The 26,060-nt window shown below is 48.6% G+C and overlaps 1 protein-coding gene across 4 annotated transcripts in view; it reads right to left on the bottom strand.

Annotated features, from left to right (window-relative positions):
• CA12 (carbonic anhydrase 12) overlaps positions 1-26,060 on the bottom strand; it is a 53,135-nt gene that overhangs the window by 19,152 nt on the left and 7,923 nt on the right. For all 4 annotated transcript variants that reach the window (XM_080688098.1, XM_080688099.1, XM_080688100.1 and 1 more), the window contains exon 3: positions 432-611. In XM_080688098.1, coding sequence (XP_080544224.1) covers positions 432-611 — 180 coding nt within the window. The remainder of the gene's footprint in view (positions 1-431; positions 612-26,060) is intronic.

Genomic DNA, 26,060 nt, shown 5'->3' with positions numbered 1-26,060 from the left:
TAACAGATCCTAACATACATACTTTCTCATCTTCACAGTATCCCCCCACCACCCATATGCCCATTTTCCAGGTGAAAGCTCAAGCCAGAATTCAGATTCAGGTTTGTCTGACTCCAAAGCCTGGGTGTGGGCCTGCAATGAATTGTGTGGCTCCTTGAGTTCATGATGCCCAAGAATTCACTCCCACGCCACAGCCAATGGCCAAAGGGGCCAGGCCTGTCCCCTCTCCCACCCCAAGACATGTGCTTCTTCTGACAGGTGCTGACCTGGCAGAAGGGGCTGAGCCCAGGACCCACAGCACTCCTGGAGGGAGTGGTCTGGGCCCCTCCCCCTGGTGTCTCAGTGGAGCCCCCTCCCCGGGAGATGGACGAGGGCAGGCAGGCAGCTGAGGGAAGCTAGACACCTGCAGGCCTTTGGGGTCTCTCCCTCACCTGAGTGGCCATTGTTGGTCAGGGTTAATTGCTCGTTGGCAGACACGTTATAGCCCTGGAACTCAAGGGGCCCCAGGCTGGCATCGTACTGGAGGATGTCACTGTGCAGGTCTATTGGGGACTGCATCAGGCCCCCACAGGACGGGTAGTTCTTGGGCCAGCTCTTCTCCCCAGCAGGACCTGGAAGGAGAGATTCAAGCTCAAGGTTTAATCTGGTTTCCACAAACAATTTTTTTTCTAACCTTATAATTCTGCGTTCAATAGAATTACACCTTTTATCTTCTTACTCCCCAGAGGTCTATACTCCGAGGCCCAGAGATCTCAGCCTACAGAACCGGGTGCAGCCAATGCCCCATACCATTTGCTGGTAGTGATGTGGGGAAAGGACTAGAGCAGCAGACCAGGGACGTGGGCCCACCAGCTCTGCTTTATTCTGTACATTGTTCCTATTTTGATACAGCACATCCTCTCCACATGAAGACCTGCTGACTTTCACAGTCTACCTGTTGTGAGCAGGGCTCACTCTGGGCCTTAGGGCCGCCAGGTTGCACACCAACTGGAGCCCCTGCTGGCCCAAGCTTGCATTCTAGTGGGAAGAACTTAATGAATCTGCTGGGACGCCCAGGTGGGAAAAATCGGTGTCAGACTGACTGCAGTGCCAGGTAGGTCTTTGAGGCTAATGGATTTACAGGCATAATCTTCCTGAGAGGAAACCCTTGAGGATATTGGCTCTTGATACCCACGTCCAGGGTAAATACAGAACCCAACCTGATAGGGATACTTTTCAAACATCAAGTAATTACAGGCCTGGAATCGCAGAGCAAAGTGCAAGGTTTACACTGAGAAAAAGTATGACAGTACTACAAACTAATTATTACAACCTCATTGACAAACTATCAGTGAGGAGGTAGACTTAAAAATAAATCCTCCATGGTACAGGGCCCCGGTGACTACCAGGTGATAGTCCTTCCTCTGGAAATGAAAATAAATAACCCCGTCCCATGGTCAGATAAACCTTCTCACTCCCACAGGGAAAAGTCTTTAAAGAATGTAAAAGCTATATTTAAAAGATTATCTCCATGGCAATCAAACAGATTTCAGGCTGAGGTTTCTCCAAAAGAGCAAATAATTGGCATGTCACGGCTTGTTAGAGTAGATGGTGGTGCCCTGTGGGCCCTCTTGGAGTTGGGAACCCAGCATTGCCTTTGGGGGTCCATTCATCAGTGTTCAGCACAGAGAAGGGTGTTAATTAGAACAGAGGAGGAAGGAGCACCACTTCTTCTGGGGACCCTTCCATAGACAACAAGAGTGTGAGTGTGGGTTCTGGCCCTCGGCACCCCGGTTCCCTGCACTGCAATCTCTAACCAGGAGACCTCTTCTGAGAGTAGGGAGAGTCAGAAGCAAAACTCAGTGCCCACATTCATTTAAAATGCTGCAAGGAGTTGGTGCTAGGTCTGGACACACACAGTAGAACCCTTCTAGAACCTTCCAGGCTGTCAACCTTTTCATATACCTTTTCAGAAATGCTAGAGCTGGAAGGGACATCAGAATCTCCAGTCCAACCTTTCACTGGACACGTTTCCTCACGTGCACATGTCAGTCAGAGTTCCCACTGAACTATGCTGTTTTTGTAGCCAAGGCCTCAAAGCGCTGGACTCAAAGCAGCTCAACAGCACCAAGATGGTGACCGGGGAGAGGCTGGAGGAACCAAAGCAATGGGGCAGATTGGAGGAAGACAGTGATTCAGCTGAGGGCAAAACCAAATTCTTCAGGGACAGGAGGGAGCAGGGAGGAAGCAATCCTGAGATGTCATGCAAACCCTAAGGGTCAGAAGAGGCTCATGGAGTGGGGGCAGGCCCTCTAGAGTAAGGCCTTTTCTCTGCTCACTACACCGCCTGGGCCCACGGTCCAAGTGGCAGAACCTGCCAGATGGGCATGAATGGAAATTCTCAGGAAGTAAAGAGGCCATGAGAGGACTTCTCCGTGCACACGTGACTAAAGGGAACCAGGTTAGAAGAAGGACTTTCTCTTCCTAGAGTAGAGGTTTCACGAAGAGAGCGTTTTAGTGCTGACTGCCCCAGGAGCTCCTTGGAGACTGGGACATCTCCTTTTCATCTCTGTGAACCCGGGTTGTGATGGGGGCCACACACATGACAGGCATTTAGGAAACATTTTCCGAAGAATGAACGATCCCGGAGAACAGAGAGCTTGGGAAGAATTTTTCTCCTTTATTTTGTTCTAACTACTCTTCCTTGGATGTTAGGCTGAATGAGGTATTTGGAGACAGGAAAAGACCAAGGTTATAGAAGGCAGCAGTGGTGGCCAAACCTCCCAGGAAAGAGAAGCAGCTCTCTTGGACCAGGACAGTTGGAGAACCAGATTCCGGCACCAGCTGTCCCACCACCTCAGTGACCTCGAGCCGGTGACATCCTGCCTAAGTCTCCTTTGCCCCGCGTACAAATGGGAGGATTGGACAACATGTTCCAAACATCCCTTCCAGCTCTCAAGCTCTGGATTTATTAAGATTACTAGAACTAAGCGCCTTCACCCTCTGAATCAGGCGAGTTTGAACGAGTTGGAGAGGGTTGCTCATGCCACAGCAGCTCCTGGGCATGTGACAAGGAACTAACTATGGGAATGAGGTTACAGGGCGCCGCTACTCCAGGGCTGGCTGGAGAGTGGGCAGTATCTGCATCAGGAACCTGCCCATGGTCTTGGCTGCCGTCCACAGAGGGCACTCGTCCATGAATGCCAGTCATCGGCTCTTAGATAAGAGGGCTACTCCTGCAGCTGCTGATGCAATTGCTGATGCTTTTTTATATATAAGGTATTTAAATATATATATATATATATATATATATATATATATATACACATATACATATATGTATATATATATTATTGATTTCAGAGGGGAAGGGAGAGGGAGAGAGAGAGAAACATCAATGATGAGAGAGAATCATTGATCACTGCCTCCTACATGCCCCATACTGGGGATCGAGTCCGCAACCTGGGCATGTGCCTTGACCAAGAATCGAACTGTGACCTCCTGGTTCATAGGTCAACACTCAACAATTGAACCAGGCCAGTGGGGCTACTGAAACTTCTTTATTTATCATTGTTGTTGTTGTTGTTGTTATTTTAATGGTCTAGCCTTACAGCTCTACAACTCTACCATGTCAGCAAGGCAAGAATTGCTCCATTTTATAGATGAAAATAAGATGACCCGATTTGCCCAAAGTTAGACTTTGGCTGAGTTACCCTGCCTGAGTCACAGGACTGACATGCCCTCTGTTTCAGCACTTTCCCAGGAGATTCTGCGCACCTGTCTCCTCCCTTCCTGTGCTCTCCTAGAAGACAAGAACCATGGCTCACTCATCCCGCCTTGACCGCAATGCCTGGCACAGAGCTGGCCCTTGCGTGCTCACTGCGGGGCATTCTCATGCTAATTGAGTGCTTGTTTGTCCCCAGGGAAGCACACACCTACATTAATCTCCTAGCTTCCCATTCCCAGATATAATTTTTTCCCCTCAAGTTCAAAATTTGCCCTCCTAGCTTTCTAGTTAATATGTATGACAATTTGTTCTGTCTGGGACCACTCATTGAAAAAGAAACCTGGTCACTGCCCTGTAGCCTGGGAGATGGCCTGCCAAGTATGGGCTTCATGGCGATTCCTGGGACCTTCCACCAGCATGTGATGGCTGGTGTCCCCTTCTCACACGACTGAGGACGTTGTCAAAGCAGCCTCCATCTTTGTGGCTTGTAAGTGAGAACGAGGTGCCATGTGGGTGGGCACCAGACGACTAGTATCAGGGTGTCAGTGGGAGGCTCCTTTCTGCCCCCAGACTCTGCCTGGCAATGTGTGACCCACCTCCACAGTAGCACCGGCCTCTTCACTGGTAGTTGAAGCTCAGGCTGGTAATTTTTCAACTCAGTTTCAGCTTTCACACTCATGCCTTGTGTCTGCTGCCAGAAGACCTCCCTTGGGACCAACTCTTCCAAAAGAAGCATTTATTTCCAGCTACCTAAAAATGTGGCTTTTCTCTTGAGGGTTGGCTTTGCCTCTTCGATTGGTTGGATTCCTCCCATGATCATGATAAAGGAGATCATGTGTATCTCCCAGTTTGTTTCCCCATAAAAGCAAGGCATTATTTCTTCCCAGTTCATGACTTTTAACTGCTTTAGGCAAAACAGAAGAGGACCGAATTTCTGTTTTGAAATGTAACAAGAGATTAACATGGCACAGTTTGAAATGCCCCTTGTGATTTCTGATTGGAAACAATCAGGCCCAGGGTACAAGACTTGCATTACCCAAGGCCCAGAATTTTTTCATGGAAAATTTCATATGAATACAACAGTAGAGAGGAGAGCACACCCCCAGCTTCAACAACTAACAATTAATAGCCAATCTGGCTTCATCTATCCTGTACTCACACTCCCCTGTTCTTGGATAATTCTGAAATGAATCCAAATATATGTCACTAGAGGCCCATTGCAGGAAGATTCCTGCAAGAATAGGGCTTCCTGTGGCGGTCTCCGCCGCCCCACCTGCTTCCTTCCCATCTCTACCACCCCGCCTGCTTGCTTCTCCACAGCTTCGCTCCCTTCTGCAGCGCTTGGTTTCCTTCTATGCTGTCTTTAGTCTTCGCTCTGCACCTGAATATGCAAATTAACCGCCATCTTGGTTGGGTGAATTTGCATACTCACTTCTGATTGGCTGGTGGGCATGGCTTGTGGGTGTAGGGTAGGTACGGTTAATTTGCATGTTTCTCTTTTATTAGATAGGATTAGTACATATTTCAGTATGTCTCTCCAAAACATAAAGACTCAAAATATTATTACCATTCTTAAAAAGAAAACAACTCCTTAATGTTATCAAATCCAGACAAAATTAAAATTTTTCAATTTTTCTCATAAATTTGTAATGATTTATTTGTAAAATTCAGGATTCAAATAAGATCCACATATAGCAGCTAGTTGCTGTGTTATGACCTAGATCTGAACTGAATGGAGCAATGCCTCATCAGAGAACAATTGAACCCACTCTTCCAAGACTCAAAATCTTAGAGCCAGGCTGACTCAGTCCATTCTTTGCCCTCATTTGATCCTGAGTCAAGTTCCCATCATCTCCACCACCTCCACCAAGCCCTAGATCCAAGTTTTCATCACCTCCACCACCACCACCAGGCCCTGGAGCCAAGTTTCCATCACCACCACCACCTCCACCAGGTCCTGGAGTCAAGTTTCCATTACCTCCACCGGGTCTTGGAGTCAAATTTCCATCACTACCACTTCTACCAGGTCCTGGAGTCATATTTCCATCACCTCCACCACCTTCATCAAATCCTGGAGTAATGTTTCCATCACCTCCACCACCTCCACTAGGACCTGGAGTCAAGTTTCCATCACCACCACCACCTCCACCAGGACCTGGAGTCAAGTTTCCATCACCACCACCACCTCCACCAGGTCCTGGAGTCAAGTTTCCATCATCTCTACCACCTCCACCAGGTCCTGGAGTCAAGTTTCCATCATCTCTACCACCACCTCTACCAGGACCTGGAGTCAAGTTTCCATCACCACCACCACCTCCACCAGGACCTGGAGTCAAGTTTCCATCACCACCACCACCTCCACCAGGTCCTGGAGTCAAGTTTCCATCACCACCACCACCTCCACCAGGTCCTGGAGTCAAGTTTCCATCACCACCACCACCTCCACCAGGACCTGGAGTCAAGTTTCCATCACCACCACCACCTCCACCAGGACCTGGAGTCAAGTTTCCATCACCACCACCACCTCCACCAGGACCTGGAGCCAAGTTTCCATCACCACCACCACCTCCACCAGGTCCTGGAGCCAAGTTTCCATCACCACCACCACCTCCACCAGGTCCTGGAGTCAAGTTTCCATCACCACCACCACCTCCACCAGGTCCTGGAGTCAAGTTTCCATCACCACCACCACCTCCACCAGGTCCTGGAGTCAAGTTTCCATCACCTTCATCGGGTCCTGGAATCAAGTTTTCATCACCTCCACTGGTTCCTGGAGTCAAGTTTCCATCACCACCACCACCTCCACCAGGACCTGGAGTCAAGTTTCCATCACCACCACCACCTCCACCAGGTCCTGGAGCCAAGTTTCCATCACCACCACCACCTCCACCAGGACCTGGAGTCAAGTTTCCATCACCACCACCACCTCCACCAGGTCCTGGAGCCAAGTTTCCATCACCACCACCCCCTCCACCAGGTCCTGGAGTCATGTTTCCATCACCACCACCACCTTCACCAGGTCCTGGAGTCAAGTTTCCATCACCTTCATCAGGTCCTGGAGTCAAGTTTTCATTACCTCCACCGGTTCCTGGAGTCAAGTTTCCATCGCCACCACCACCTCCATCAAGTCCTGAAGTCAGGATTCCTTCACTACCACCACCTCTACCAGGTCCTGAAGTCAAGTTTTCATCACCTCCACCAGGTCCTGGAGTCAAGTTTTCATCACCTCCACCAGGCCCTGGAGCCAAGTTTCCATCACCTCCACCTTCACCAGGTCCTGGAGTAAAGTTTTGATCACCTCTACCACCTCTACCAGGCTTTAGAGTCAAGTTTCCATCACCTCCACCACCTCTACCAGATCCTGGAGTCAAGTTTCCATCACCTCCACACTCTAGGTTAGGCCCTCACCAGGTCACACTGCAAAGGCTCCCTGCAGGGTCCCTGCCTCAGTCTTTCCTATGAGCTGCCAATCTCCTTTCTAATAACCAGGTGCAGCTCCACTTCTGTGGCCCTACTCCATCTCTCCACTCCCTTTCCTACAACATGCCCTATCTCACCTCAATAAAACAAAGCAGAACCATAGCCGTCTGTCATGACCTAAAACCCGTCAGACGTCAAGGCCTCCCCAGTCGGCCCTCATGCTCAGGCCCCCCCATCCTCAGAACAAGCTGTGCTAACCAACCTTCCCAAATGTTCTTATGCTAACAATTTAAATGAAATGCTTTCTTCTTTCCTCTTCAGCTTTCCAAATCTTGTCCACTCCTCAAAGTCCAGCTCAAGTTCTGCCAAAGCTACTCCAGTGCTTTCTCCCTACCCTGAACACCTTAGCCAGCCTCCGTTGGTACAGTGACTGGAATTGTCATTTAATCTGTTTCACCCAGGACTGTCATCTCCAGTAGAGCATAAACCTGTTCCAGACTAGAACTCCAAGTCTGCAAGCTTCAAAGACCTTTTGAAGACTAGAACTTTTGTCATATCTCTCCCCCACGTCTGAGCACATAGTGGCACTTACTAAATGCTTAATGAATTGATTTGAAGGATTTCTTAAGCTCATTTCAGAAATCTAGCCATAAAGAGATGAGAGAAGAGTGTGGGTGCATACACACATATGCATTATAGGAAGATGAAGGTAACAATAAAACTTTGGTGTTTTAATGTAGAGATTTGAGCATATTTCCACACAGAAGCAACGGGAGTAGAGAAGGAAGGTGGATCAGGAGAGAGAGAAGCTCATTAATGGAGTGTGGATCTGAGCAGATAGTAGGGGATGGATCCAGCCAGCAGAGGTAGAAATTAACTCTGGGCTGAAGGAGGCACTCAGCTAATGTTTGCTGAATGGATCAGACCAGAACACCGAAGCCTGCCTGGAGAGGAAACCCAGAGAGTGAAAACCCATCAGAAATCCTGGAACTCAGCAGGCCTGCAAAGGTGATCAGAAGGAAAGGAGGCCAGCAGGGGTGTGGGTTAATGATTGATGGATGAGGTCTTACGATTTTATTATAAACAAGCAGAAGCCAAGGAACCGAACTGGTGTTGAAGCTTTTCCCCCATTAATGCTACAAATGAGTCGGAGCAAGGGCGGTGAGCACGGGCTAGAAGGTCAGGGTTACTTACTACTTAGAAAGCTTCGGGCAGGACTGCCACTGCAGACCCATCAGTCTTCCTGGGATTTTATGTTACTGATCAATACAAATGGAAACGTTTCCTAAAAGTGCTTTAATCCATACTTTATATCAAACTTTTTCTTATTTCAGTTTTTATTTGGATCAGCTTGAGAGTGAGGACAGGGACTGGGATTGGGTAAAGTCCTGCCAAGCCACTCTTGGTATCATTTCTGGTTTAGCCATAGCAGTGGGGGCCAGTCTTGCAGGCTGGAGGTGGGAAGACGTACACCGCAAAGCCTGGAGCTATCAACTTAACTCTGAGAGTCCTTGGGAAGTCCTTCTTCTCCACCTTGCCATATCTAGAGTCCATTCCTCCCTTCCCCCGCTAATCCGTCTGCAATATTGTTCAGGTGGAGGAAAAGGAGAGGTCCAGGGAGTGGGTGGAGAACAGGGGACTCTATGTCAGGTTCTTTCTGAAGGGAAGGCTTTATATATATATTAAATATATATTTCAGAGAGGAAGAGAGAGGGAGAGAGAGATAGAAACATCAATGATGAGAGAGAATTATTGATCAGCTGCCTCCAGCACACCACACACTGGGGATCAAGCCCACAACCCGGGCATATGCTCTGACCAGGAATTGAACCTCAACCTCCTGGTCGATGCTCAACCACTGAGCCCCATGAGCTGGGCTGGGGGGAAGGCTTTTATGGGGAGGAATGTGGGGTTTGCAGGCTGCCACAGGCAAATGGGTGGCAACTGTTTGCTTCCGCTCCTCCATCCCTGCCACCTTCTTTGAGAGTGTTCATTGTGGAGAAGCTCTGCTGCCCACCTCTCTCCTAGAGAGCCCTTTGCATCTTTCTTCCCTAGCAGCACTACACTTATCAAAATAATATTTTATATCTTTCTACCCCAGTAGACCAGCGGCTCTCAAAGTGTAGTCGCTGGACAAGCACCATCATCATCACCACCGGGGGACTTGTTTGAAATGCAGATTGTTGGGCCCCACCCCAGACCTGTGAATTAGACATTCTGGAGGGGCACCAGGCATCTGCCATTGAACAAGCCCACCGGGTGATTCTGATGCTGGATGAAGGTTGAGGACCACTGCACTAGGCTCTCAGCTCATTCATTCTTGTATCCCTGACTCCTACACAGAGCCTGGCACACTGAAGGGTTCAATAAATGGTTTTTGAACAACAAACCACGAATAAGTTAGACAGGTTTCTTCAGTGGTAACGGCCTCATCCCAAGACTGAAACCTAGTCTGGCCCACATCACCAAATTCCCTTTGCTCTTCTCTGACTCATTCACAAAGAAGTCGTGGTTGACGTGGAGATGCTAAGTCCACAGTGGAGCCAGACCTCCTGCTCCGTGCTCTTTAAAAAGACTACGACCCTTGTTGGCCAGGAGGAGCATAACTTGCTTTTCTAAACCCATGTTCTTGGCTCATGTCATTAATCGTTTTTCATTGTGGTAAAATATAAATAACAGCATTGACTATTTTAATCGTTTATAAGTGAATTCAGTGGCATTAAGTACATTCACACTGTTGTGCAACCAGCACCAATATCCACTTCCAGAACTTTTCCCATCATCCCAAAACACATATTCCTGGTGGGAATATAAAATGGTACAACCACTGTGAAAAAGTTTGGTGGTTCCTTAAAAAGTTAAACATACAGTTATCACAAGATTCAGCAATTCTACTAGGTATAGACTCAAAGGAATTGAAAGCAGGGGACTCAAAAAGATAGCTATACCTTAATATTCTAGCAGAATTATTCATAATAGCCAAAAGGTGGAAATTACCCAACAACACCTAAGTGCCCATCAACATGTGAGTAGATAAACAAAATGTGGTATATGCATACAATGGAATATTATTCAGCCATAAAAGGCTCATCTCAGTTTAATGTACAAGTTCTTTTCTAAGAATCTAACCCATTATATAGAGGAGAGTCGAGAAAAGTCTCTATATTTTCACAGCACAGAACCAAACTTATACCCGTGCTCAGGAAACACTCATTGGTTGAGTAAAACTTTCTGTAATTTACTTGGACTAGACCCTGAAGAGTGGTTGTCAAGCTTGAGTGTGCATCAGAATCCCCTGGGTGGCTTGTTAAACCCTGATTGCTGGGCCCCACCCTCAGAGTGCCTGACAGAGCAGGTTTGGGCTAGAGCCCCAGAATCTGTATTTCTAACAGGTTCCCAGGTGCTGTGGACCACACTTTGAGACCCCCAGGTCTAGAGCAGCATTTCTTAACCCTGGGTGCACACTGGAATCTCCCAAAACTCCTAACTTTGCCCTGGGCCCAGACCCTGGGATCTGGTTTAATTGGTCCCAGGTGGGGCCCAAATACAGAAGGCTTTAATTTATTAAAGAGCTGCCAGGTGACCCTAACGTGCAGCCAGAGTGAAGAGAACGGGTGGAAAGCCCTTCTCAGCAGGTCTCGGTTTTGTGGGTGAAGTCAGGGCGCCTCACTTTCCCGTGTCAGGTAAGGTTGCTTTTTTAAAAGTAAAAAAATTATAGTTGACCCTGGAATAACAGGGGTTTATGGGCATTGACACCTCCTGGGCTCCCCCGTGCAGTTGAAATCCTTGTATAACTGTTAAGTCCCCTAGAACTTCAGTTGCCCCTCGGTATCCTCAGGGACACCACTCCCCCACACCTAAATCCCAGATGTTCAAGCCCCTTATATAAAACGGCGTGGCACAGTGCATTCTGTTGGCCATCCACTTCCCTGGATTCCCAACCGGGGATGGAAAATACTGCTTTTGATCTGCGGTTGGTTGAATCTGTGAAGTCAGATTCAACCAACCATATGTATTTTTTTAATATTTTATTTTATCCATCATCATTAACCCCTCTATGCCCTCATCCACCTCCACCCACCCCTCCCCCACCACCCGCAATCACCATACTGTTGTCCATGTCCATGAGTTCACTCTTTTTCTTTTTTGCTCAATCCCTACACACACACACACACACACACACACACAACAGAGCTGTCTGCCTGATCTCTGTTTATGAGTCTGTCTCTATTTTGCTTGGTAATTCATTTTGCTCATTAAATTCCACATGAGTGAAATCATATGGTCAACCAACCATATATTCAGCCCTATGTATATTTGCTGGGAAAAAACACACCCACATATAAGAGGGTCTGTGCAGTTCAAACCCGTGTTGTTCAAGGGTCAACTGTAATTAATTTTTATTGTAGTAAAATTATATACATTTTAATAGACATATAAATATTTATAAATTATATATATATATATATATATATATATATATATATATATATATATATATATATATATATATCACTATCTCCATTAGTGATATTCACAGTGTTGTGCAACCATCACCACTGTTTAGCTCCGGAACATTTTCATCACCCCAAAGGAAACCCCATAGCCATTAAGCAGTCGCTCTCCATTTCCCCTCCTCCCCCCAGCCCCTGGCAACTGCAAATCAACTCCCTTCCTCTCTGAGGATTTGCCTGCTCTGGATATTTCATTTAGAAGGCGTTCTACAACTTGCGTCTGGCTTCTTTCACATTGTTTCCAAGGTTCATCCAGGTTGTAGCATTTGTTGGTATTTCATTCCTTTCTGTGGCTGGGTCATATCCCATTGAATGGCTATTTGTTGCTTTTGTTATAGTTAAATATTTGACTCTATAAAACCGTTGTTGACTGAGACTGAGCACTGGTGTTCTCCTGTGTGGGTTTTAGAAAACGAGCTGTGACTGGAGCTGGCAGAGAGGAAGACGGAGGGACTACATCCTCTTCCTGGAAATGAGAGTCCAGGGGTCAACGAGGCTGTTATTTGCAACAGGCTTCTGAATGAAAAGGGGGAACTTCAAATAATCCTATATAATAAAAAGCTAATATGCTAATTAGACCAAACAGCAGAATGACCATCCAGACATCCTTCCGGACAACCGTCCAGACGAAGCCAGGGCTGCGAGGGCCGGCCAAGGCTGCGAGGGGCTGCAAGGGAAGCCCGGGTCCCAAGTGCCAGAGGGAAGCCAGTGCCAGCAACTGGGAGAAGGAAGGCCTACTCTGTCACGAATTTCGTGCATTGGGCCTCTACTAGAGGGCGTATTCTGTACAAGACAATGTAGTAATGTTCTCTGGCACTAAAGGAACTGGGTGGGAGAGCAAATACTATGAGCAGAGGCTGCCCCGTGACAGGCTCCTTCCTGGGCAGAGAGAGAGAGATTTGAAATCATCACAGGTTCTTTTAATCGCTGGCATAACTGTCTGTTCCTGCTGGCAGAACGCTGTCTCCCCATCCACCTCTGGGCACTCCTCATTAGCATGGGGGGCGGGTCTGGCTGTGTGTACGCTGCTGTGACTTGCTTTGGCAGTCAGACAGCACGTCAGGGACGATCCTGGCCAGCTAAGATGAACGTGGCCCTGAACAAATTATTTAGCTGTGGACTTTTGCTAGGACCCCTTTCTCCACTCTGATTGCTCTCCTCCTCTTCCCAGCCACGCATCTTCGCATTCAGAGCTCACAGTCTGGGACTCTGACCTCCCAGCCTACATCCCACTGAATTGGACTCTTCAGCCCTTGGCCATAGTACCTTCTCCATGCCACTCCCCACCTCGTTTCTGAAACCTTTCCCAGTTTCTGGCGACATGGCTTTGTCTGAGTTGTTCTACCATTTCTTCTGCCCCTTCTGAGCTCTCTGTCGCTCCCTGCTCCCTCATGTCAGCTGTCCCCAAGACTTTGTCCTTGGTTCTTCTCCTCTCACACGCACTCCCCTGGAACAATCCCTTCCCGGCCTGCCCAGGTTTCCCCCCGAGCTCTAGACCAGTTAGATGCCTACTGGATGCCCCCGGTGGGTGCTCTGTGGGTTCCTGAAATCAGATATGCTGGAGTGGAAGGCAGACAGACAAACAAATAATTTTTAAAAATAACCAAACTTGCTTGGCTGGTGTGGCTCAATGGTTGAGTGCCAACCTATGAACCAGGAGGTCAAGGTTCAATTCCCTGTCAGGGCATATGCTCGGGTTGGGGGCTCAATCTCCAGTGTGGGGCATGCAGGAGGCAGCTGATCAATGACTCCCATCATTGATGTTTCTCTCGCTCTCTCCTTCTCCCTTCCTCTCTAAAAACAATAAAAATAAATTTTAAAAAATAAAATGACCAAACTCATCATCTTTTCCTCTCTCACCCTCCTCCCTCCAAAATCTCCTCTACCTCCTCCAACATTCTCCGTGTCAGCTGATGGTACCCCCCGCCACACCCAAAGCCTGGAATCACAATCAAGTCCTCTTTCCTCTCCTTGGGCCCCCACTTCCAGGCACAGAGACATGACAGTTTTAGTCTTATAGGTATCTTCTCAAAAACACTTTTCATTTAAGAACGTTTTAAATATACAGAACATTTAGAAGAATAGCATAATGAAGTCTCATTACTCTTCATCTAGAATCACTAGTTGTTAACACTTTGCCACCCCTGCTTTATTACCCTCTCTCTATATACATACATACACATGCTATATTGTCATTGTTTCTGAATCAGCTGAGAGAAAGTCACAGACATCGTGCCCTGTCATACGTAAATACCTGAGTGTCTATCTCCTGACAACAAGGACATTTTCTTACATAATCACAATATTTATCAAAATCAGGAAATTGAACAACTAATACCATACTGTTATATATCAATGTTCAAATTTTTACACCCAGTATCAAAGGATCTCCCCACAGATGACCTATTCTTTATAAAGCTGAAAATGGTGATATTAAAGTGGAGAAAATCAGACATCAAAATCACCAATAATGGGACAAATGACATCAAGTGCCTCTTGAGGAAATGCATGGTGAAGGACACATTATTTCTGTGGGGTTCATGCCAAAACCTACCACCTGAATCTCATGAGAGACCATCCGAGGAACCCAAGCTGAAGGACATTCTATCAGATATCTGGTCTGTATGCTTCAGAAATGTCAAGGGGATGGGAGATCTAAAGAGATACCTAAAGAAATGCAAAAGGCTATCTGGACTGACGCCTGGGTCAGAAAAAGAAAATGTTATCAAGGACCATTTAGACTTAAAAACAAAACAAAACAAACAAACTTGACCTTCATCTGTCCTCCCCAGCACAGCCCTTGTTCAGACCCAGAGCTCCATATCTATCTATACCCTCAAGAGGCATGTTTCTCCAGGCTTACCTCACAGCCCTCTGCTCTCCACACTAGCACACCAAATCAAGACATTTCATTACTGAACGTTCATCAGATTCATCGCAAGGTCTGTAGTTCAGCCCCCAAGACCCTCATGATTCCACCCCCTCTCCACCTGTCAAACACTGGGTAGGGGAGAGGGGTGGGGGGAGGGTCTAAGACCTTACCCAGACTAACAAGTTAGCCTGCCAGTTTCATGGATGCTGGCAAAGACACAAGACCCCTGAGTCAGAGACAGGGCACAGTTTAATATAGTAAATTCTCAATGTCGTTGACAGGTTCTGCAACTTAAAACAACATAGAACAAAACCAATTTTACCATGGGCTAGTTGTTATAAACAAGAGTGAAGTTCTTGCAGCACTTCAATGTTATAACAAAACAATGTTGAACAAAATGAAGTTATTCGAGGACCTGCTGTACTCACAACAGTGACAGAGTGACATTTGTGCCTGTTTCCCAAGCCCCGATTTCACAGAGTGATGTAATGAGGGCCAGATGACGCCTGCACATGCTAACTGCTCAGCATATGGCCAGCCGGCCAGGGAACTCAGAGTTTAGGAAACCCTAATCTTTTAAAGGGGACAATTAGCAAGCCTGCCCCACCTTCGCTCCCAAGGGAGACATTATCTTTATTTAACTGGATAGGAAACAAATCTGCTCTCTGCCCTGGCAGGAGACACACTCTCTCTATCTTATAAGACAATTTGCTACATAAACATCCTTGAAAAGATAGTCTGTAACAGAAGCCGTCAGTGCCTCTGCTCACACAGGATGAAACAGGAGGCGGGGGTGGGGGGGGGGGCGTGGGGGGGGGGGGGGAGAACTGTCTGCCAACACACTCCTCAAACACCCGGCTGCTGCTGCCCTGATTTTCTAACTGTGCCCTAGGCTCTCTCTTGCCAGCTTTTTGGACTTCTGTTGCCCGCAGTGGAGTGCCGTCCCATCCCTATAACGCACACACAGGAACACACACACTCTCCTTGCCCTGATAGCTACCTTTGCCCCCAAATTGAGACTGTTTGTCCCCCGTGTCCCTAGAACCAGTGCGCATTAGCATAGCACTTAATTTGCTCCATTGTGATTTCTCGTTTATACGCCTGCTAGCCCCTCAGCCATCAACCCACTGAAGGCAAGTGCTGTGTTGTCTCGATGATCCCCACTGGCCAGCCCACAAAGGGCATCATTAAGGACTGGTCGACAGAAATAGTGAATCCGTGAATAAACTGGTATTTTAAAGCTCTCCAGCAGTTTCCTCCTGTCACCTGAGATGGATGTAAAAACTGATGCAACTGGGGAACTGGCCTGGAGTCGGGGGCAGGGCAGGCTGGGGTTCATAAGCATTTCCTACATCCTGGGGGAGGGACCAGAAATTGTCCTTGGGGAGGTGCTACCCATGTTGCAGGAAGGAGCACTGGGATAAGCCTCCTCAGTTATGCAGACATAAGGAGGCAACTACCCAGGGTTTCTGCAAAAGCATAGCCCCAGCTGTAGCGACCCAAATGCGGGTGCTGCAGGCTGAGATGCTAAGCGTCTTGTTTAGCCATCCAGTGGTACAAACTGGGGGCATCTTTAACAGGCCTGTGCCCTTGCAAGGAGTGTTGTCTTTCTGACTATGGATTCCATTGTCCTGGACTGGAATGTTGTTGCCCCCGTGATATTTCAGAGTAAGCCGGTGGTTCTCAAGTGGAGTGATTTTGTCCCTCAGGACATTTGGCACTGTCTGGAGACATTTTTTGCTACTGGCATCTGATGGGCAAGTGGTCAGGGATGCTGCTAGACATCCTACTATGCCCAAGATAGTCCCTCACAACAAAGAATTATCCTGCCCAAAATGTCAACAGTGTATACATAGGCTGAGAAGCCCTGATCTAGATTACTGTGACTGCATGGTCTGGACCACAAGGAAGGCAGGACCAGATCACACGCTGGGGAAGAGGTTCTTTTTAAAGGAATCGTGTCCTCTCTGTCAATCATCCTGGGGCAGGTCAGAGGCCTGGCCTCAGGGAAGAAGAAACACAATCAGAAGGACTCCAGGCCAAGAGCGTAAGGCTAGTGCCTACAGCATGACGGCAGGGGACCCCCGGGAAAAGGGATGGTATTGCCCTCAGGGAGTACTGATGACACAGATATCTGTTTTGGCTTTTCCTTTGAGGCTGTAATTGCCTTCTGTCATTCCAGGACCTCAATCCAATTTTGTTAAACTCCAAGGCCTGATGAGTTGCCAGGCTTTTCTAACTTACCATTTAATGAGCCCTTACTATGTGCCATGCATCCAGAGGTGAGCTAGCATTTTCTGCAAAAGGCCAGCTAGTAAAGATTTTAGGCTTTGGGGGCTGTACACTCTGCAGCCACCACCCAGCTCTGCTGTTGTAACGCAAAAGCTGCCACAGAGAATATGCGAACGGATGAGCACAGCTGTGTTTAAAGAGAACTTTATTTATAAAAACAGATGGTGGACTGGATTTTGCCCATGGTCCATAGTTTGCCCACCCCCATTCTATATTCTTAACATGTCGTCATCAATTTACTCTGCATTCCAACCAAAATACTCCCTCATTTTCCCTTATGGGGAGAAAACTTGCTTTTTGATGGTTCTTCTCACACCTGTAGACCTTCATCCAGGCCGTCTCCTTGCCAGAGAGGCATGAAGTGCAGTGAGAAGGTCAGGAAGCACTGTGGGAAGGTCATGAGAGGCAGTGGGGAGGGGGCTCTGCAGCCATCTCACCAAGCTGCCCCTCACAGCACGGCCACCTACTAGCTGTGTGACCTTGAACACAGCTCTGAGGTTCCCTAAGCTTCACTTACAACATGAAAGTGGCAGCACCGCCTCCCAGGGCTGGCGTGAGGAGGAAATGTGGTCACAGGAGGTCAGTGTCCAGATGTGACAGACTTCCAAGACATGCCAGTCCCAGGCCTTTCTGAACTGAACAGCTTCAACTCTTCCTTCTTTGTTTAGAGAGAACTTGCTCCAACCTTTTAGAACAAGTTCCCCGTCCACCTCACAGGTTCCCTGTGTCTCCTTCTACTTCTAACGAGAAATGCATGGCCTTTTGTTTCTGACTGGCTTCCCCTCTGAAATCCTCCTATCCCAGATCGAGTGCCACCTTCTCCCCGGTGCTCTCTCTGACTCCCAAAGCCAAAAACAGAGGAATAAGCCGTGCTTTCCTCACCCACGCAGCTAGAGTTTCCCTAGCCGGCCTCTGCAGCCGGGCTCTGTCTGCCGTGTGCTGTGCGTACGTGATATTTGCTCGCTGCATGCTACCTCCTGCCCTGCAGCCCAGCCCACTCACTTTGATCCGCTTTTCTGGCACGCTTCTTCACGTATGTGTCTCCTACTCCCTATCCTCCCTTCTAACACGGAGCCTTCCCGTTTGAATCACCACACCTCTCAGCTGCCCATCCTCTTCCTGAGAATCTGAAAGGGTACTGATTCGGGATCGTCCCCACAGGAACCCGATCTCTCTCTCAGCTGTGCAAGGACAGTAATGAACAGTGGATTCTTTTTTTTTTTTTTTTTTCCTAGCAACCACACTGGTCTTTGATCCACATTTCTCACGGATATGTCACAAGGAACCATATCAAATATTGATGTCAAGAGGTATTAAGTCCATTGTGTTTTCTTTAACCACTAAGCCTCTTATCCTGATGTGGGGAAGAAAAGCAAGTTTTGGCATAATTTGTTTCTGGCAAATCTGTATTATTTTCTTTAAAAAAAAATTCACTGCAGCCGTGGCCTGGTGGCTTTGTTTGGTCCTGTACACCAAAAGGTTTTGGGTTTGATTCCTGGTCAGGGCATATACCTAGGCTGCGATCCCTGATTGGAGTGCATACTGGAGGCAACCAGTCAATATTTCTCTCTCCTCTCTCTCTCTCTCTCTGATCAATAAAAATATATCCTCAGGTGAGGATTTAAAAAAATTGATGCATTTCCTCAGTGGCTTTTAGACAGCCTGGTGATTGTAGTGTAGGGCACACAGTGACTGGCATAAAACAAGCATTCACCAAAGGACCAGGAAAGCGCATGAGACGGGAGTCAGGAGACAGTTCTGGTCCCGGCTCCGCTCCTTGAGCTCTCTTTGGGCCGATTGCCTCATTGGTAAGTGGGGGTGGGGCTTGGACACATCAGCACTGCCCCCCACTCCCGCCAGGGCCCCACCTAGGCAATGATGTCAGTCTTTTTTTTTTTTAATATATTTTATTGATTTTTTACAGAGAGGAAGGTAGAGGGACAGAGAGTTAGAAACATCAATGAGAGAGAAACATCGATCAGCTGCCTCCTGCACACCCCCTACTGGGGATGTGCCCACAACCAAGGTACATGCCCTTGACCGGAATTGAACCTGGGACCCTTCAGTCCACAGGCCGACTCTCTATCCACTGAGCCAAACCAGTTTCGTCTGATGTCAGTCTTATTGATACTTTGGAATACTTCGCGTGAAGCCCAACAGAGCCAGGCACTCATCCTCAACCAGGCTGCACTGGCCAATCACAATGTTAGGTTGAATTGTACCAACAGTTCTGATCCCCATCGCCCCTCCCTTTGTTCAGATCCCTATCCCCTTCTCCCACATCCCTCTGGTCTCCCTTCCTCTGGTGTTTCACGCTCATCCACTATCCACCCTGCAGCCAGGATGAACCTTCTAAAATGCTTATCTGATCACCTCAGTTTTCTACTTGGGACACTCCCTCCATCCCCCTGCTGCCTCCAGAGTGAGGTACCAACTCTTCAGCTTCATGAGCTCCTCACACTCTGCCCCTGGCCCATCTCCCCAGCCCCTTCCCTCCTCAGTGAGGTCCTTGGTAGTCCCCAGAATGTGCCAGCCTAGGTGACCTTTGCCCACGTGCCCTTTCATCTCTTCCCCTTTGCCTTGCTAGCACGTATGTGTCCTCCAGTTTGGAGGACTCAGCTTGGACATCACCTCCACCAGGAAGCCTTCTTTAGTTCTTTCCCAAAAGCACTAGGTGAGGTCTCTCCCGGGCTTCATCTCTCTGTATCATAAGGCCTGTCTAATGTATTTTCTCTGACCAGATTCTCAGGCCCTTAATGATAGGGACCGTACCTTATTATTCATCATTCCTTCGGATCTATCCAACACTTGGCATTTTAGTATTTACTCAATAAATAATTGTGGAATGAATGTGAACCATTTATCTTGGGATTATTTAATTCATACATGAATTTGTTAAAACAAATCTTTTAAACAATGGTATCCATGAAGGAGATGGCAGAATAAAAGAGGGATAAAAATGTAGGGTGCCGCTTCTGGAAAAAAATTCCTGAAATCTATTTGTCAGAACATTTTGGCTCAGGATCAGGAAAAATACCTGTAGACTAGAAGAGCACTAGAAGGGAGAACCTTTAGATTTGCAAGTCCTAGGAGAATAGACAATTACTCAAGTTGGAGTCACCAACTTGCCTCTGGGCTCCTGAGCTTCCTGGTGGCCAAAGCCAAAAAGGACAACAGTTCTTTGCCTGACTGCCTCAGACCTGCTACAAAACCTCTTTGTTCTGCAACCTTCAGAGTCACCTCTTCTCCTTTCTCCACTTCTCACGCACTTCTCAGAAGACTGGGCACAAAGGAGGGACCACCTTCTGAAGGTACCGGGCGCCATGTGCCTATGTCACTGTTCCCTGCTATAAGTAAAGCGCTCTTTCGTCATATCTGAGGGGCCTTTCCTGAGCTACCTGTCCTAGAAGGTGGGGCAGCATGAATCATTTGCCCTAAACCTGCAAGCATCCTTACAGAATCGGGGTGGGTCCCAGCCAGTTCACCCAGAAGTCACAGCTGATCTAGCCTCAAGTTAATGACTGAAAAATCATTTAAAGAGTTAAGATGAACTGAATGAACCATTTAGACTTACACCAGTTCTGCCCTAGCCAGTTTGGCCTAGTGGATAGAGTGTCTGCCTACAGACCGAAGGGTCCCGGGTTTGATTCCGTTAAGGGCATGTACCTCAGATGCAGGCTCCTCTCCGGCCTGGACCCTGGTCAGGCGCATGCTGGAGGCAACTGATCGATGTGTTTCTCTCACATGCATATTTCTTTCTGTCTTTCCCTCTCTCTTCCACTCTCCCTAAAAATCAATGAAAAAATATCCTCAGGTGAGGATTAAGAAAAATAAAAAAGGTAGAGTTTACACCAGTTCTGAGCCAACCTTTTTAGACAGAAGGAGGCGGCAATTAGTATTTGTTCCTTCCTGGTTGGCATCAATCAAACGCTTGTCTGGTCCCTGGAAAGCTTGCCCCTTAAAGGAACTCTTTAGTAAATGTTTTTAAATGGCACCTAAATGACTTTGTTCATAAATACTTGTAATACTGATCAAACACCATCAAAAAGGTATGTGTGAACTATGAAGTGATTGAAAATTGGAAAAAGTTGTAGTTGAAAATCTAATAACCCCCATCATTCCTATACGCTATATTGAACAGTATGCAAATAGCCATTATTTTTACACTGTTTTGCCACCACTATCTTCAGGATTTAATTCTTGAAACGAATCATTTCAGCTCCTTTCTTTGTGTTCTGAGCATCTAACAGGTGCTCCTCCGTGAGTAAGTGTGAGACAACTACCCTATTTCCTGGCTTCTAGATGCCATGGAGGATACATCCCAGTTTCAGAGACGCTGACACACAGGAAAAGCGTGTATCTGAGAATCGATGAAACACGGTCTTCGCCCGCAGCACATGGCGTGGCCTGGAAGAGTCTGGCCGTGCTCCTGGGCTCCGCTGTGGCGCCCGCCGCCTTCAGCCCCGGGGCTGCCACTGCAGGGAAGACAGTAACACGCCAGGAAAGAGGACCCCTGCTCCCTCCACGGAGACCGGAACAGCCTCTGATCCATTCTCTCCCTCCTGGAAGCCAGACTTTTTAGTCCATACCTGCCTGGAGCTGCCTTCATCAGCCTGCTTTGAATTCAGCCTCTTAGCTTTAAACCTCTCCTGTGAGCTGGTGAGCTGCAGGGCTCCTCTCCCTCTGTGCTGCCAAGGGCATTCACCGGCTCCTGGGGAGCTGTGACCTGCCCTCCCCTGAATGCCTGGCTCCCGACTAGAGGAAGCAGAAAGGGCAAGTTTGAGCACAGCCAGAGACCGGGCAGGGCCGGTCCCAGCCCCAAAGCCGGCTCTCACCTGCAGGCCAAGGCTCCACTCGGCTCAGGGAGGTGAGGGCCCCGCATCTGGCTGGGCTTTTGGAGCCCCGGGTTTCTTCCCAGGTTCAGGCCTCCACTCCTGAGCCCTAAGTCAAGGCTTAGCCCTGAGTCTCAGGTGGGAGTGGGGCCCAGCAGCCATGGGCTCGGTGGGGAGGCCAGGATCGGCCTCCTCTCCCCTGACTTCAGCTACATAGCGGAGGTGCCCACGGCTATGGAGCCAGATATCCAGTCCCTAGAGGCCAGGAAAGCATCAGGGAGAGTAGATCCGACTCCACCCTGGTCGGGAGGAAGGACGAGCCTAGAAAGAACATCCTGGCCTCCGATGTCCTTGGGAGGCTGAGAGCCCTTGTGTTTTTGTTCAGCCCCTTTCTTTCTCACATGGCAATGCCCTCCGTTTGTTCAGACTGTACGTGGAGTACCTCCTGGCTGTTAAAAACGCAGGCAATTCCAAAGGCAAAGAGAAGCAGATCCTTTCTAACAAAACTCATGCTATTGCCGAGTTTACAAGGCATTTCTCAATTATTAGCAGATAAAATTCTACCATAACGGGGAGGTGAAGGAAGGAAAATGATGATTAGCGTTACTGACTGTCTACAGTGCACCAGGCACATTAGCCTCTCTCCATGTACAATAAGTCCTCACTTAATGTTCCCCGGAGGTTCTGGGACTTTAAGCAAAACGACATATAATGAAACCAATTCCACCATTGGCTAATTGACAGAAACAAGTTGGTACTAAGGCATCTTATTCAATGTACATCTTATCTAATCCTGCTGTATTCTTAGTTAATCCTCACCACACCTCTATGAAGCAGTTGGTTCTCAAGCTTGACTGAGCATCAGAATCACCTACCTAGTGGCCTTGTTAAACTAGACTGCTGGGCCCTGGCCGGGTGGCTCAGTGGTTTGCAGCATCGTCCTATGCACCATAAAGGTTGTGGCTTCAATCCCCGGTCGGGGCATGCGTGGGAGGAAACCGACAGATGTTTCTCTCTCACATCGATGCTTTTCTCTCTCTCCCTTCCTCTCTCTCTAAAAATCAGTCAACATATCCTCGGGTGAGGATTCTAAAAAGAGAGAGAGATTGCTGGGCCCTAACCTAGAGTTTCTGAGTCATAGGTAGATTTGGGGTGGGCCGAGAGAGTATATTTCTAAGAAAGTCACACACAAGATAGAGGCTTTGGCTATTTCCTCCCAGCCTCTTTCCACATGTTTCACTTCTGATTCACAGTGTTCAGGGAGGGCATCTGAGGGCCCAGACAATGCTGCTGTTGTGGTCTGGGGACCACACTTTGAGAACCATTGAGGTAAGTGCTATTGCTCTCATGCTGTAGTTGAGAAAACCAAGATTCGGAGAGGTCCTTACTTTCCTAACATCAGTCCGCCAGAGAGTCAGCCAGCAGATATTTCCAAATGGAGGTCCGCGTAGGCGTGGGCTCTGTACACTTCATACTTCTCCGTCCTGGTCTTCTGCCTCATGCTGCCCCTCCTGACACTGCACCTGCCTTCAGGAATAATGCTAGCTTTCCTATCTTTCTACCCAGCTGGAAAGGCCAGCTAAATGCAGGCCTGTGGGAAGCCACAGTCCAAGGTCCTCCAGAACACAAGAACCTCAATGCTGCAACTCAGGACAGATGAGGAACAATTACCAGGGGGTGAATCAGACCACAGCTAATCAGACCCAGGCTGTCACAGCGTCAGTTAGAAGTAACTGGAACTATAGCTCAGAGTTAATAAATGGAGGTTTGTTGGATTGCCAGCCTCAAGGGACGTCCCCAAGACACAGGGGTAAGAACTTCCTGGTATGAAAAACATGTTCTGGCCTTTCTTGTTCTCTCTCTAGGAGTGCCTTGCACTCTCCTCAGTCATTCTCAGGAGAGAAGTCGCTGGTGTTTTAGTTGGCTAACCCTCCCTACCTTTGGGGAAAACAAGTGCTCTCCTTCATTCAACCAGCATTTTAATTGCACGCGCTCCCTGACTGCCCTTTGCGTTCTCCCGTGAGGTCTAACTTAATCTGCTTTTCACACTGCCTTTGCCTGTGAGGCCACGTGGCACCTTTATCACCACTAAAGAATAGAAGGTAAAGGGGTCTTCCTCCTAGCCTCCTCCTGTGTGTTCCCTGTCGGTTCTCAGAGTTCGGGCAGGAGGATGTCCCAAGTCCCAGGGAAAGGTCATGGATAGCAATTTCATATCCAGCAGATTCACCCGAAGGTGGGTGGAGGTGGAGGGCGGGAGCCTGGAGAAGCAGTGTTTGCCCCATGGAGGACCCCTTCTTCATTCCCAAAGACAATTCTCTAAGACAGATCATCTACAGTCTGGGAGGAAGGAGAGCACATGAGGAATGCTGTGGCATTCCTGGATCACACGGGTGCTACCAGAGCTGGGGGCTGCCCAGCCACTGCAGAGAAGATGGGCCGGAGCCTGGGAGTGGCTGCAGCCTGCCGCCTGCACCCCCAGGCCCAGCCACGTCATCCCGGACTCCCGCTGGGATGCTGGTTGCCTCCAGGGCCCTGACCAGGGAAAAGGTGGGACTCAACCTCCAGGAGGTGGACTGGCTTCGATGTTCCCTTTCATCCCTTCTCATTTGAAGGTTTAAGGGTCGTATTTCTCCAAAATCTCTAGCAGACTGTGGTGGGTGTTGACTTCTGAACTAGCCCCGACGCGAGGAGCACCAGAGCAGCGCCTGGTCACCCAGGACCGAGCGCGGTGCCCATTCTCTGCTCACATGATGCGTTCTTGGGTTGTTCGTTCCAACAGTCATTCTCTTTGGTTGCTCTGCTGTTTTGAACACACTGAGGAATTTTTTGGGTTTTCTTGGGGAGAGCTAAAAAAAACTATCGGGGGGAGGCTGACTCTCCCAGCCAGCTGGGATTGTTTAACTCTTTTCTTGGCTACAATATGCACACAGAATATTGCCTGTATCGTAGCAAACAGCATGATGAATTTTCACCAACCGAACATGAGCAGCTCCTCCCCTGACACCTCCTTCCATCACCCCCAGCCCCTGAGGGCACCCGCCCCCCTGACTTTACCAGCATGGACTCACTTCAGCAGCCGGAGTCTCTCCTCGGCTCACATGACAGCCTGACCTGCAGCTGCCCTCCAGGTCGGAGTTGGTGAAGCTGCCTGGGCTCAGCTGGGTTGAGCTGGGACGGATTTCCAGTGGGGAGGGGTCCACCCAGCAATTCTCAACCCAGCACATGTCCAGCTGCTGCTTCAGCTGCCCGGGCAGAGTGCACAGGGGACGATTGGCCTCATCTTGGCTACCAGATGGCCCTCCTGTGTCTAGGGAGGCATCTGAGATGTCATCCTGGTGACTCAATGTGGAGAGGTATGGGGGTAGAGTTCTCTTTCCACGTGTTTCTAGAAGTCCTGCCACGTGTTCCAGGCAGTGGGAGGTCCCTGATCAGGATGATTCAGCAGCATCTACGTGCAAAATAGCTGAGTCTGCGCCCTGGGCAAGCCACGTGGTGTTTGGTTGGAATTGCCCCATTCGGGGCAGCCCTTATGCTTGGAAACCGTTCTTCCCCAGCACCTATGCCAGGTCCTCTGTTTACCTGGGCGACTCTGAGGCCAGGTGCCAGCTGCCAGCCGGGACCTGTTTGCCTCCTCAGTTGTCCTCTATCCCATCTTCCTTCACTGGCCCCCACTGAGAGCTAACTCTAGATCACATGCTCATTTCACTAATGAAAAGCCAGATTTGCCTTTACGCTTCCCCCTTCCCCCCGCCCCCCTGTTCATAGCATGCATCATTAGACTCTACCCTCTGCTTCCTCAGCAAATAGCTGCTCTAATTGTGCAGAACAGAGGGACAGAGGGCTGGCCAGAGCTAGTGGTCAGGAAAAAATGCTTCTGAACTAGTTGATGTGGCTGGACAGAGAAGCCCTCCTTCGGGGAACACCATGTCATGACTAAGGGGCAGAAAGATTTTCCTCCCACACCTTCTCAACTCTCTGTTCTTTGGAACTATCTCACTCTGCCCTGGGCAAGGGGGGAAGGGGGCTGTCACACAGAGGCAGGGAGCCCTGGAGAGATTGGAATTGTGCTTCCACTATACCTGGGAGGCTAGTACAAGAGGTGGGGCAAGCTACCCCATTTGGTCAGTGGTTCTCTCACTTGGGAAGTGCATGAGATAGACAAGCTTTTGAGGTTCCTCCCTTCCCCAGGTCCAGGCTAAGTCCCAGCAATCTGCATACTAGGAAAGCATTCCAGGTGGCTCTGATGTGGGTGACCCCGAGCCATAGTTGGAGGTTCAATGATCTAGATAGCAGCACCTTCACCAGGTTACAGAGGTGGAGAAAGCGAGAGCCAGAGGACTCAAGTGGCTTACTAAAGATAATACAGAATAAGGCCCAGGACCTGAGTCCCGCCTTCTTTACATGCCTGCACTGCTCTTGTCACA

The sequence above is a fragment of the Plecotus auritus genome (genome assembly GCF_963455305.1).
Source record: "Plecotus auritus genome assembly, chromosome: 1".
Classification (NCBI taxonomy): domain Eukaryota; kingdom Metazoa; phylum Chordata; class Mammalia; order Chiroptera; family Vespertilionidae; genus Plecotus; species Plecotus auritus.
This window is presented reverse-complemented; position numbering and strand designations above follow the sequence as displayed.